Source organism: Spermophilus citellus, assembly GCF_964194105.1.
Source record: "Spermophilus citellus genome assembly, chromosome: 19".
Taxonomy (NCBI): domain Eukaryota; kingdom Metazoa; phylum Chordata; class Mammalia; order Rodentia; family Sciuridae; genus Spermophilus; species Spermophilus citellus.
This window is the reverse complement of record NC_138201.1, coordinates 926,935-939,542: the sequence shown is the minus strand read 5'-3', so window position 1 is coordinate 939,542 and position 12,608 is coordinate 926,935. Positions and strand designations below refer to the sequence as shown.

Below are 12,608 nucleotides of genomic sequence, written 5' to 3'. Positions count from 1 at the left end.
CAGCGTATACAGTGGTCCTCCTTGTTTGAAAGGGACATGATAATTTGCAAGAAGATGAATCGTGTTTTCTAATTGCACTGAAAATGTTTTGTGTTCCTGATAATAGTCTCTTCTGATGTCTGGAGGAAAGTTGAGCAATTCTTTCTAATGAAAAGCAGTAGAAATTAAAATAATCATGCTTTTCCATTTTTCTCTTCAAAGACCTAACCAAAAATGAAGACATAATTCGCTGTCTTTAAGGTTTCGCTAATCGAGAAAAATACATTTTCTTTCACTGCTTTGGAAGTAATTCTGTTTCACTTGCTCACATTTAGGCTGCAGACCAGATTAGGAAGCTGTACAACCTCTTCCTGAAGATCGATGCCACTCAGGTGGAAGTGAATCCCTTTGGCGAGACTCCCGAAGGACAAGGTAAGAAACACGAGAAGTGAATGTGTTGTGATTATTTATATAAACTACAAATTAAATTTCACAAGGGCTACGGCAGCCCCTCTGCATCCAGCTCCTGGAGCTGTAGGACGTCTGCGGGGTTTCACATGCACCCCTGCTCAGCTCAGCATTTCAGCACTCACATTGTTTGCAGGCACATGGAAAGCCCTGGAGGAAGCTGCTTGTTTGACTTTGAAACATGTGTGTACCCTTACACTGCCACGCATGCTGGCACTCACCCATACATATGCACTCACAGACACATGCGTCCACATGTGCACACACACGCATGTGCAGATGCGTGCAGACACCCTGCACATACAGACGTGCACACAGGCCTTTCCAGGCCTGTTGCTGCTGCGTCTCGTGAGGGGATCCCGGTGGGGATGGGAGCTTTGCTCTGTGTGTAGTGAATGCACCTGCTGTTCCAAGACCAGAACTTCTGAAGCTCTGTTTCCCCTAAGCCTGGGTATGATTCCCTGGTGTTCCAGGCTGACGCACATCGTGGTGGAGCCCTGCCACTCTGCAGCTGAGCTTCCTCACACTACCTGCTTCAGGGTTTCTGCTTAGAGTAGGAAGTGGCACTTCTGAGGGGCAGGTCTCTCCTACCCACCAAGTACTGAGGAGCATAAGTAGCTGTTTTATGGGTGGGCATCTGCCCTTGTGCCGTGTGTCCTGCCTACACTTAAGGTCTGGTCAGTGCTGGCTGATTTGGTAGCAGAGGCTGTGACTGTTGGGTAGTTGGGAGGAGTGGAATGGCAGGTGGACAGGACAGCACACCACAGTGCAAACCTGTCTCTCGGGTTTCACCCACATCTGGCATGGTATGGGAAGTAGTAACTAGCCACTTCCTGTTGAACTGTCCGTGGGTGAATCTCTGTGTGTCGACCCATGTTGTGAACCAAGGGATATCTGCAGTGTTTCCCCCTAATGGAGATTCTGTGGTCAGACTCAGAACTGAGTTTCAATTTGTCCTCATAGCCCAGAGAGGCCTGGTACAAATTCAGGACCTACTGTGTTCTGGCTGTAGACCTGGGCACGCACCTGCAGAAGCCTCAGATGCTCTTATTAGAACAAAGAGGTGAAAACAGTATTTGTCTCAGAATGGTTGTGAAAACAAGGTGGGCTGGTGTCCTGTGTGAACTTTCAGTGTCAGACACGAAGTCGGCCAGTCCTGACTTCCGTGAAATGGAGTGCCTCTTCAGGTCACGCAAGAGGAAGCCTGCATGTGACCAACCTTCCCGACAGGGACGCCTTAGAGGAGGGGAAGTCTAGTTTGGCTCACAGTTTCCGAGGTCTCAGTTCACAGATGGTCAGCGAGCTCAGAGCCCAGCTGAGGCAGAACATCATGGCTGAAGGGTGTGGAAGAGGACAGCAGCCCAGGACGTGGCACCAGGAAGCAGAGAGAGCTCTGCTCACCAGGAACAAAATATGAATCCCACAGGCACACCCTAGGGACACACTTCCCCAGCCAGGCCCACCTGCCTACAGTCTACACCCCATTAGTGCCTATCAGCAGATTAGGGCACTGACTAGGTTAGAGGTATCGTAACCCAATCATTTCACCTCTGAATCTTGCATTGTCTCACACATGAGCTTTCGGGGGACACCTCTCACATCCAAACCCTAACACCTGGAGAGGTTTGGACTTCAGATTGGGACAAGCAGAGTTCCTGTTTAGGGAGCTTGTAAGATGATACGTTGTAGTCACCTAGATGACCACCTGATAAAATTCTGTGCTGGGACATTTATTCACCAGCTGCCTTTTTCCAAAAATATTTTAAAAACTGATGTGGCTACGAATCTCCAGTATGGCACATGGAGGAGAAGGGAGGGGGAAGTGCTGAACCCGTAGGCCTGGTTCTGGATCCGCTTCTCCACACTGACTGTGCTTCATGCACAAGGCTGTGGAGTCGGGGCCTCATCCCCACTGTGCAGGGCTTGAACACTAACTGGCTGTTGTGGGCAGCTGGCCTGGCGGGGGGTTGCTGCCTGCCCCTCCAGTCTAGCCAGCAGGCGGGTTCTGGTGGACCAGACAGTACCGGGAGCCTGCTGCCCTCTGGACGCTTTCCTGGTTAGGCTGTTGGTCTGCTTTCCCCAGAGTGGCCCAGCCGTGGTCTCCAGTTTGGGAATACACAGCTCCTGAGCACGTGGCCGAGGTGACGTCAAGAAACGAGGGAGCATGGGAGTCCTCGAGGGTCTCGGGCTGCTTTTCAGGGTACTGTGCCCAAGCAGCCTGCTGTTTCTATCAGGAGAAAAAAAAAAAAAAAAACAGGAAGGGATCATCAGCCAGGCGTGGGTGAAGGCAGGCATGGTCCACTTCCCCAGCCCCGGCCGTGTCTGGCAGCAGGAACTGGGTGGGCGCCGTTTCTCAGAGCGCGTTTACAAGCTTCACGTCACGAAGTCTGAAGTTTTCCCTCGAATTATTAAGAAAGTTCTTGAGGTTTTTTTTGAAAGAATCAGCACCAAACACGTTCTATATATACAGTTCATTAAAACAGAAGCCTCACGTGATATTTTTAAGAGCAGAATTATCTTTGGCTATTAATTTGTTCATTGTACCATAAAAGTTCAGCTATTGAATTATAATCACAATTAAATGAGTGTGTTGGTTTGTAACTCTAATGAGCAGTAGTCAAATTAAACCCAATTAGGAAATGGTGATTAATGACCAAAGGCACAGATTGATCTTCATCCTGTCCAGAGCCAGAGCAGTCCTTCATTAGGGCATTGAAGCAGTTGTGTGTGCCTGGGCAACATGGGTGATCTTAAGATGCATCATCTGAACTTTTAAGTTATTTCCATTCAGATCAGTGACGGCCGACATTTTACACTGGGGCGTCCACCTTGGAGCCTGATTTAATAACGACGGGCCGGGTCATTTGGAGGCTCAGGGAGCCCAGCTCACGCCAGGCGTTTTCCTGTGAAGCTCTTCATCACACCAGCACTCCGTGGGGAATTTCTCCACCTCCGTCGCTCCCTGAGGAACCTTGAAATTCAGTTTGCTGGCAGTGTCTGTGCCTGCTGCCGGCTGAACAAAGACTGAGGCCTGGACATGGAGGCTGCCCAGGCAACCTGGGGACGTTGCTTCCCAGTGTCATTAGTGACCCAGTGCAGGACTATGATGCGACTCCACTAACTTTAACCTGGTCCAGGACGTCCTGGCTGGGATGTCAGTGGTTGCTGGGGACAGAGGCCTCCGGCCTTGGCTTAGCTTCTGTTAGATGCACCAGGGGACTCTTCCATCATGAGTTAGGAGCCTAAGGCGTGGGCAGGCATGGGCCGGGAGCACCCTGCTGGCCTCTGCCTTGTTCTCCCTCGCCCGGCTCTCTGCAGTGGGCAGCCTCCATGGGAGTCCCCTGTGGGAACCCTGCTGGAGTCACATGGGCACGGCTGGTCCAGCTGCCTGGCAGGCAGCGTGTGGCACAGGAAGTGGGGCCCAGACATGTCCACCAGCCAGGGCGAGCCAGCCTTTCCTGAAGTAAAAGTGAGCTGTGTTAGGTGGCGATCAACGGCAGGCTGGCCACTCTTGCTTGTCCAGCTGCAAAAACAGATTAATTCACCCAACGTGGCTGGTGAGAGCCAGAGTTCTCATACCTGTTAGTCTTCCGACCTGTCCATTCTTTCTCTCTGATTTCACGGCCTCGGTGGGGTTTTAAGTTTTGTTTGGTTTTTCCCACCTTCCCAGGTCTGCCTGTGTCTGTAAAGCGTGTGATTATTGGGGTGGCCATGTCACCCCAGGGAACATAGGGCAAGGTCTGGGGATGGGTTCGGTTGTCCCAGCTTGGGGCGGTGCTGTGGGCTCCTAGCAAGCAGAGGCCAGGGAGGCTGCTGAGTCCCCTGCAGTGCCCCGTGGTCCCCCAACAACAGGGCATGGCCCCAGCCCACACCCGCAGCCCCCCTCTGCGGATTCTTGCCGTGAGGCGCTTTCCTCGGGCAACCTGGATCCATTCATTGAGCTAAAGCAGCCCGACCCGCGGCCGCAGTGGCTCTGGGGCCAGGATTCCTTGAGAATCAGGCCCAGGGATCTGCAGTTGGCTGGCACCCTCTTCCCTGCTTCCTCAGGCCGCTTCCCTAAATAGCTGCCCGTCGCGGTGTTAGCGAGCGCCCACGGTGTTGGTGGGCGTTTCTCTGTTTCTCTTTATACACAGACTATTTTCAAGAACGTTTTCTGCTTTCTGCCTCCCTAGTCCCTCTCGCACCCCTCTAGATTTTTTCTTTTTGCAGCAACTTCAAGTAAAGTTCTGGAAAGTGTCCAACTCTTGGAGCGTTGATAGTTAACGGAAAGTGGAACTGATTCTAAAGTGTCAGCGTTTTAAGGCCATCTCGGCACGCCGTGTTTCAGTAGCACATTATGGTTATTTATCACAAATCAAACGCAGCACATTGCACAAAGACAGATTATTCCTCAAACTAATTATGACAGTCTCACTTCCTGCTGTTTTTACGTTCCTTTTATGTGCACGTCTCCCCTCAGAAATGGGTTTTTCTTTTGTTTAACTCCATGGCACTTTCTTCTGTTAAAATTCAGGGTCAGAGGGTTCCAGCTGCCAGTTACGTTCTCCGTCGAGGGAGCTGAATTAGCAGCTCGCCAAACCTCACGCCACCAAACAGAACACCTTAGGAATACAAGGACCACGGCTTCCTTTGATATTTGTTCGGAAGGAAAATTCATTTGTATAATCTATCAAGCATGTAACAATGTGCTTTTGATGGTGAAAATTGTTTTATAAATATTAATAGGTGTTTTTTTTCTATCATTTATATACAGAATAGCCTTTGTTCAATGTGAATTTTTATGTAGAATGGAGGCTTCATTAACGTGGCGTTGAAAATCGTCATGTCTGAACTGAGTTCGGCCCCTCCACACTCTACATTTACTGTGGTCGTGCGTTGCTTTCCTAAAGAGAAGCCAAGGTTGAGGAGCAAGTCCAGGTCCTTGCTCTGCTGTTGACACTGGCACCAGCCCGCTCTTGCCCGCCACTTCTGCCTTTGGAAATAGCATGTCTGAGCTGCTCGGGGTTCAGGGATCCTGCTACTCTAGGGCTCCTTTGTTCCGCTTTGCGTTTTCATTGTCTCGCAGGAAAAGCACTGTTTGGCCCAGTATCGCCTTCCCTATAACAAACACAGCACTGGGGAGTTCTGTCCGTCAGTCAGTCGGTGAAGGCGGGACACAGTTACGAGCATGGTTGCTATGTGGCCGCAGTCAGCCACTTCTGAAAGGGTGTCCTGCAGTTCTCTGTTGTGGGAAGGGAGGGTCAGGACAGCGAGATCTGGAAGCAGCGCTCTATTAGTGGCACTGCAGCCCAGAGGGATAATTCCCAAAGCCTGAGCCCCAAGAGCAGCAGCGCTTTTACTATTAGACATCAGCAAGTTTCGGGTCCATCAAGGCCAGGGAGTTGGTGCAATTCTATTGGAGGGTGCATGCTGTATTCCTTATGTGGGTACAAGCTGGTCAGCAGCCTGGGGACTCTGAGCTCATACGGCTTAGGGACTTTCACTGCACTCAGTCTTCAGGGGGATGTGCTGTCCCTGCTACTTTGTTTCTGCTTCTGCTACTGTGGCCATCTTGCTGCAGCTGCCTGTTCTCAGCCTCCGTAGCTAAGTGTCAGTGAGCAGAGCTGCTGTGTGTGGTGCAGAACCACCGCCTGCCTCACCTGCCTGTCAGCTCTTAAAATGCGAAGATTCCATTCTGTTCTACCACACTCCGCTGCTGTGGGGGAGACAGACCTCGGGCACGTGGGAGGAGGAGTGTGGCCTCTTCTCAATAAAGCTGTCTACAGAAACAGGCTTCTGTAGGTCTGAGGGACGTGCCTGCCACCCTTTACTCAGACCCTCGGATCTTTTTCTCCTACCAAATTTTGACCACCTTGGTCTTGAGCAAAGCTATGATGGGACTTGAGGGTCCTGACAGGCCCCTATCTTACCCTGATTCTCAGTCAAACATCTTCTCCGTCAGCATGCTGAACTTGCCAGCTGTTAAAATCCTTCCTTTGAGACGACTGTATTCAGAAAAGGGCTCCCGTGTGAAAACACCAGCAGAAACTCATTTCTATTACCCCAAACACAAGCCTAGCATTACTGGGGGATGGGAAGGTCCCTGGGTCATCTCTGCTGGGAGGGACAGGGGAGAGTGCTGCAGATGCACCATCAAGAGGACGAGCCCCAGCTGAAGCAGGCCCGTGTCTATGGCCCACAGGTGGCAGCACCCTGAACCTTGCACACCTGCTCGTAGTGAGCAGGGGGGCTTTGCCAGTGGCCACGGCTACCATCAGCACCACTGCAGGAGACACTGTGTCCCTTGTGTAGTGGCGCTCACCAGCTACAGGGAGTCTCCTGCCCAGGCTGGCTGGCTGGGCAGTGCCAGCGCTGATTCTCACCGGGTGTTGATGTGGTCAGGACAGGCCTGTGGGGAGTGCAGCACTGCACAATGTGCAGTGGGCAGGAAAGTCCTGTAGGTTTGATAGCAAAACCACACATACTGTTTCCCCATAGGACTGTCGATAGGGCAGTGCCATGGCCAGCACAACTGGGCAGTGTGTGCTTCCCAACTGACCAGTCCTGCTCCAGCAAGAGAGTTAGATTCCACGTGGTCCTGGCACTGTCTGTGTATCTGTGGAGTCAGGTCCCACCTGCCGGGGCTCGGTCATTACAGTGTCTTTTTGCCTGTAGAGTCAAGTCCTACCTGCGAGTGCTCAGTTCCCCAGGACTCTCCTCCCCGTACTTGAAATTCCAATCACAAGTCTAATCTCTTCTACTCTGACCCACCTGCTGTGGATCGGGGATTCCTGAGACCCCTGATAAGTACACAGGACATGGGTAGCTTCCCCTAGTCCTTCAACTCTTCAGGAAAAGTACACAGTTTTAGGGTCTGTCATTAATTAGGGATGAAAAACAAATTACATTTTTAAGTTACAAACCACAGTATCAGAGACAAAAAAAATACTATGCACATGTACCAAATGCATGGCTGAGAATGCCCCCGGACCTCCAACCGTCATGTGCCCCAATCGAAGATTGATTTTCTTTTAATCCCCCTTCGTCTCCCAGGTCCCCCCTTGGATATGCATGTCCCCACCCAGTTTTATACAATTTGGTTTCCTCTTCAGGGAGGCAGCAGCTGGCCAGGCCCTGGTTGTTGCCCGCCATGCAATCCCTCCAGTGAACACCAAGAGCAAGTCCACTTCTGTGCTGGAGCACCCCCTGACCCCCTGCTGCAGGACAGTGGCCTGTGCCTTCTGGCTTTGTGGGCAGTGTGAGCAGCCTGCCTTCCGAGCTTTGCATGCATATCCATTAATTATCGTCTCTCCCAAGCTGACTGCAGTTGTCGTCTTTGTAAGGGACAGAGATCAGCTTGGAACTGTTTTGATTTACTGGCTTATTGATCTTGACCAAGAATTCTTTTATTTGAAACTCTTCACTTGGAAAGTCAATTTGATAGCCTTTGCCCATTCGTTTTGAAGGTGTCAGTTACAAGTAGTCTTGCCAGTGAGTAATGGAGGGGCTGAAATTACTAATAAATTAATTAGAATGTATTTATAAACCCCGTGGAAAGCCAAGAATGAGGTTGCTTTTCTATTGATTATTCTACCGGTCATTAACTGCTGAGAAAGTGCCATTGTAGCAAGTGGAGACTTTGGTCAGTTCCTTTGGTAATTATAGGATTCTGTCATTATGATTTCAGTGTTCTGGAAGGTAATTACTCATTCCCTGCAAGTGCCCAGTGTGGGCGGGGTGGTGGGCAGTCTGTGGCAAGATGAGGGACGCAAGTGGACGCCAGCTTCCGCAGGGTCCTCTCCTGACAGTCAGTGCTCACCTCAGGGAGTCGTGGTCCAGGTTGGGTTTGTCAGGTGTTCATAGAGGTCAGCACGTGGTTCTGCATGGATCTGCGCCACAGTGTGTGCATTCCTGGTAGGGAGAGCCCTGGGACACCCCCTCCCTGGGGTCTGACCCTGGGATCCCTGAAGGCAGGGTGCTTTCCTCGGAGGCCAGTAGACTCTGCAGCAGCAGCCTCTGTGTTTCAGTGGGACAGTCCAGGTGACTGTTTCTCCTTCAAGGGTCGGTGCCCTCAGCCGTGCCAGGGACGGGACACTGTGCGTTCTCGCTCAGATCTGCCTGCCCGTCAGGGTCAGAGCTAAGTAGAAGGGTTCAGGTGGCAGGATCTCACTACACCTCTGTTCCCAGGGAAGGTGGCTAAGGTGTTGGGTGCACGCCCCACCCGCTGCCCCAGCCCTGCACCTCCATGCAGAAGTCTCTGTGGATCAAGGACAGTGCTTGGGACCCGTCCCCGTGGTGAAGTGAGTTTTGCTGTGTCCTGAGCTCCGGGACCAAGGTGTGGAGATTCTGCAGCAGAAGGTGTGAGCAAGCTGTGGCTGTCTGGCCTGGCCTGGGGACAGACTGTCTTGTTGTGTAGGTCGAGGCACGGGAGTCAGGGTGGCCCTGCTTTTAGCAGACCTTGGAGCTGTGAGTCGGGACGAGGGTCCTGGCTCCCATTCTTTCAGATAAGAAAACTGAGCCCCAGAGGGGAACCGGGCGACACTCGTCAAGGTTAGGGCTAGTGGTATGTACTGGAGATTGCTGAAGAGTGGCTTTTTTCCTGCTCTCACAGAAAAAGAAAAGCTAATCAGGAAAGTGTTCCTTTGTCCACCTCTAGTCGTCATTTCACATGATGTGTGTGTACCAACACGTCATGCTCTGCACACTGTGAACAAAGACATCACGTATTTATTCAAAAATCTTAATACAGAGAGACTTGAGAGGTACCAGTCAGATGAAAAACCATGGGTTCTGCCCCAGTGTTCTTTCCGGTAAAGGAAGATACGGATGAAAATTGCACCTTGAGAGGCAAAAGGACCAGGGAGGACCGAATAGTTACTTGGCTTCTCACCGTTTCCCCCTCTGGAATCAAAAGTGATACTCAGCTGTCACTTGCTAACGATGAGAAGCCCCACAGACAGAGTGAGCCCAGCTGTGTCGGCTGAGCAGGCCCGTGGCCTGTCACCCGTGGCCTGTCACCCGTGGCCTGTCACCCGTGGCCTGTCAGCCGTGGCCTGTCAGCCGTGGCGGCAGCTCCCGTGGGTGTTGCAGTGACAGGGACCTGTGGGTTGAACCCACCTTCTGGAACTCAAGTCCCTGAGAACAGGACGGTGCCCCAGTTGTCCCTGTCCCAGAGTTTCAGGTCAGAAGCCACAGCAGCCTCCCCTGCCTGTGACTGAAGGTCACCTCTCTGCCAGCCCGAGGGGATGACCCACAGAGCCCCAGTGGACGCTCAGCTGTGCTCCTTTTCTCCTCGTTCAGTTGTCTGCTTTGATGCCAAGATAAACTTTGACGACAACGCCGAGTTCCGCCAGAAGGACATATTTGCCCTGGACGACAAGTCGGAGAACGAGCCCATCGAGAACGAAGCTGCCCGGTACGACCTCAAGTACATCGGGCTGGACGGGAACATCGCCTGCTTCGGTGAGAGTCCCCGGGCCATCAGGGTGTTGCTGGATTTTTCTAGAATTGAGCAGCCCCAGGGTTCCCAGGTGTTGGTTTCCAGGAGCAGGTGCAGGCAGGGGTCTTAGGAAACCATCCAGAGCCACTTCTCAGAGTCCACTCGGAGGGCCGTGGGTACAGCCAGGTGGAGCACTCGCTCGTCATGAGAGAGGTCCTGGGCTTGACCCCAGAACCGACCCCAGAGAAAGTTCTCTCTGGTCAGCCCCCACTGGTCTAGAGCAGGGCTTCTCAACCCTGGCCCTCCTGAGGTGTGGGCTAATTCTGAGCTGGAGGGGCAGCCACGGTGCTGTGGTCAGCCATGTTCCTGCATACAGATCCCACGGTGAAAGGCACAACCCCGAGCTGGTGTCCAAACCTCCCTGGTGGAGAATCACTTCGCTTGGTGAACTGGTGAAACACTCTTTGCCCAGGACTCTGTGCCAGTGTGCAGGGCTATTAAGGAGATTTGGGTTCAAACCAAAATTGCTGTTTCAAAGGAGGAAGCAGACCCTCTCTGATTCTCTGGTAGCTGAATGACAAAACACTTATTCACTTTGCCAGCCTGTTAATAGAACCACCGATTCCTCCTCGTTGTCCATGTGTGTAAGTGGCTCATTCAGCAGAGGTAAGGACGGGTCGGTAAAGGCATAAAGAATCCTGTTATTCTGCACAAGGTTACAGTGCAGAGATGGATATACTCCCAACTTAATTGCACAAGATCCTGTTTCTAGTAGAAACGATTCATTGCTCTGGAAACTGAGGTCTTTATCTTAATGGAATTAAAATAAAAAAGATTTGTGGTGCATTAAACCAACAGCATCACTGTATTCAGAACTGAAGAGACCTCATCCCGTGGTTTGCTGTTCAGTACAGTAGAAAATGACATCGTGGTCCCGAAGCTCTGGCTCTGCACTGGGGCAGTGAATGTAAACGTGGCAGGCCACGCACAGCATCTGATCCTGATGATCTCATGTGCTCCCTGTGTTGTAGGCACTTGGAGCAGGGAAGAGAGCGGAGTGTTGAGAGCAAACTAGACACAGATCCTTTGCAGCCTCTGTGGAAGTGTGCATGAATGGACCAAGGAGCAGCCTCCTGAGCTCCCATTCACCTGTTTTAAATTGCTCCAAGATCCGGTGTAAACCGTTTTATCTTAGTTGCCCAAAGACTTAATTCGTCACAGTCTTAGGCTTGTCAGGGGAATTCAAGGGTCCCAAAAAGGGAAGGGCTGTCACTGTTTCTGCTGTTGGAGGTCCTCGCTGCCTCCCTCCCTTGCTTTTTCTCCTTTTTTCCTTCTAACCTGAGAAAAGCAATTCCACATAATTAAGCTAAGAAATGCAATCGATCCGTAATAGGTAGCTCTGGAAATAAGAATTTCAATGTTAAAACCCTTTACTTGGTTGCTTCAGAAAGACTGCTAAGCGGTTGCCGAATCTGGGCTCTAGTTTTATTAAGTGGGTCGCTGGTGAGCATTTCTACAGTAATTCACAGAGGACCAGGGGTGGAACGTCGTCGTGGGTCTGTCGTTTGGGACCCGGTGGCTGCCTCCAAGGGATGCCCCCTGTGACCAGCAGGTTCTCCCAGGCAGGCACACAATGGAAGGGGCTCCGCTCCCCTCTCGAGCCTCTCGGGCTCCTGGCCCCCTCTCACCGCTGTCTCCACTCTCACTTGGCCTGAACTTGGCCTGCAGACCTGGCTCCTCACTGGCTCCTCCTTTCTTCCTGCTTTCTGCATCTCCACAAGTGCTCCCCATTCCCAGTTGGAAATCACTTCCCGACTCTTCATCATGAGTGTGCATGCACGTCTTGGGGTGGAGTAGAGTCCCCACGGGGCAGGAGTGGGTGGGAGTGGCAGGCTGCAGTACTGGGAGGTGCAGCCCCGGGCCTGGCACACTGCTGAGTGCCTCCTGTCTCCTTTGCATCTCACAGTGAACGGTGCGGGACTCGCCATGGCGACCTGTGACATCATTTTCCTCAACGGCGGGAAGCCAGCCAACTTCCTGGATCTTGGTGGTGGGGTGAAGGAAGCTCAAGTCTATCAAGCTTTCAAATTGCTCACGTCGGACCCCAAGGTAATGCCCGTCCCTGGGGCGACTGCACATGCTCTGCTGGCTCACCCAGCAGAGCCGCCTGCTTCCAACTGCTGAGCCATCCACATGTGGGTTTTGTGGCAGGCGGGAGCCCCGCCTCTGCCACTGTCACACACGTCGATTTAACTCTCCTCGTGGGCGAGAGGCTGGCATGCAGCCCCCAGGATCTCATTTTGGAGGCTGTACTCACAAAGGCTGGGGAGGCGGACGGCCATAAATAAGATGCAGCAAGTCACACAGTGGAACTGCTGGCCTGAACCCCGAGAGGTGATTCACGCTACAGCCACTCATCCTGTGCTCACCTGGCTGGGAAGGGTCCAGCCACATGCTCCTTCCCTGAAGTGCCACCATAGCACTGGAAAGCTGTACCACTGCGGGGCAAGTGTCCCCCTGGGTACCTAAAGGGCCTGATGGCCTCGCCTGCTGGGTGCAGGTGGGTTCCCGTCTCTGACCTCACAGTTTGTAGCACAGGCACTAAGCCCAGCCTGGCCGCAGGTGGTTTCCTGGTCCGGAGCTGCCTCCTGTGTGTCTCTTCTTACCTCCAAATGCAGCAGCTGACCCGTGGTAGGTGACTGGACGCCTTCACAGATGTCCAGTTGTCCTAGCAACTGTGTTC

At 52.3% G+C, this 12,608-nt stretch overlaps 1 protein-coding gene across 1 annotated transcript in view; it reads left to right on the top strand.

Moving 5' to 3' along the window:
- The window catches only part of SUCLG2 (succinate-CoA ligase GDP-forming subunit beta), a 182,167-nt gene that overhangs the window by 114,446 nt on the left and 55,113 nt on the right, over window positions 1–12,608 (top strand). The window contains exons 7-9 of the mRNA XM_081276034.1: window positions 315–411; window positions 9,727–9,888; window positions 11,832–11,974. Of these exons, the coding sequence (XP_081132160.1) occupies window positions 315–411; window positions 9,727–9,888; window positions 11,832–11,974 (402 nt within the window). The remainder of the gene's footprint in view (window positions 1–314; window positions 412–9,726; window positions 9,889–11,831; window positions 11,975–12,608) is intronic.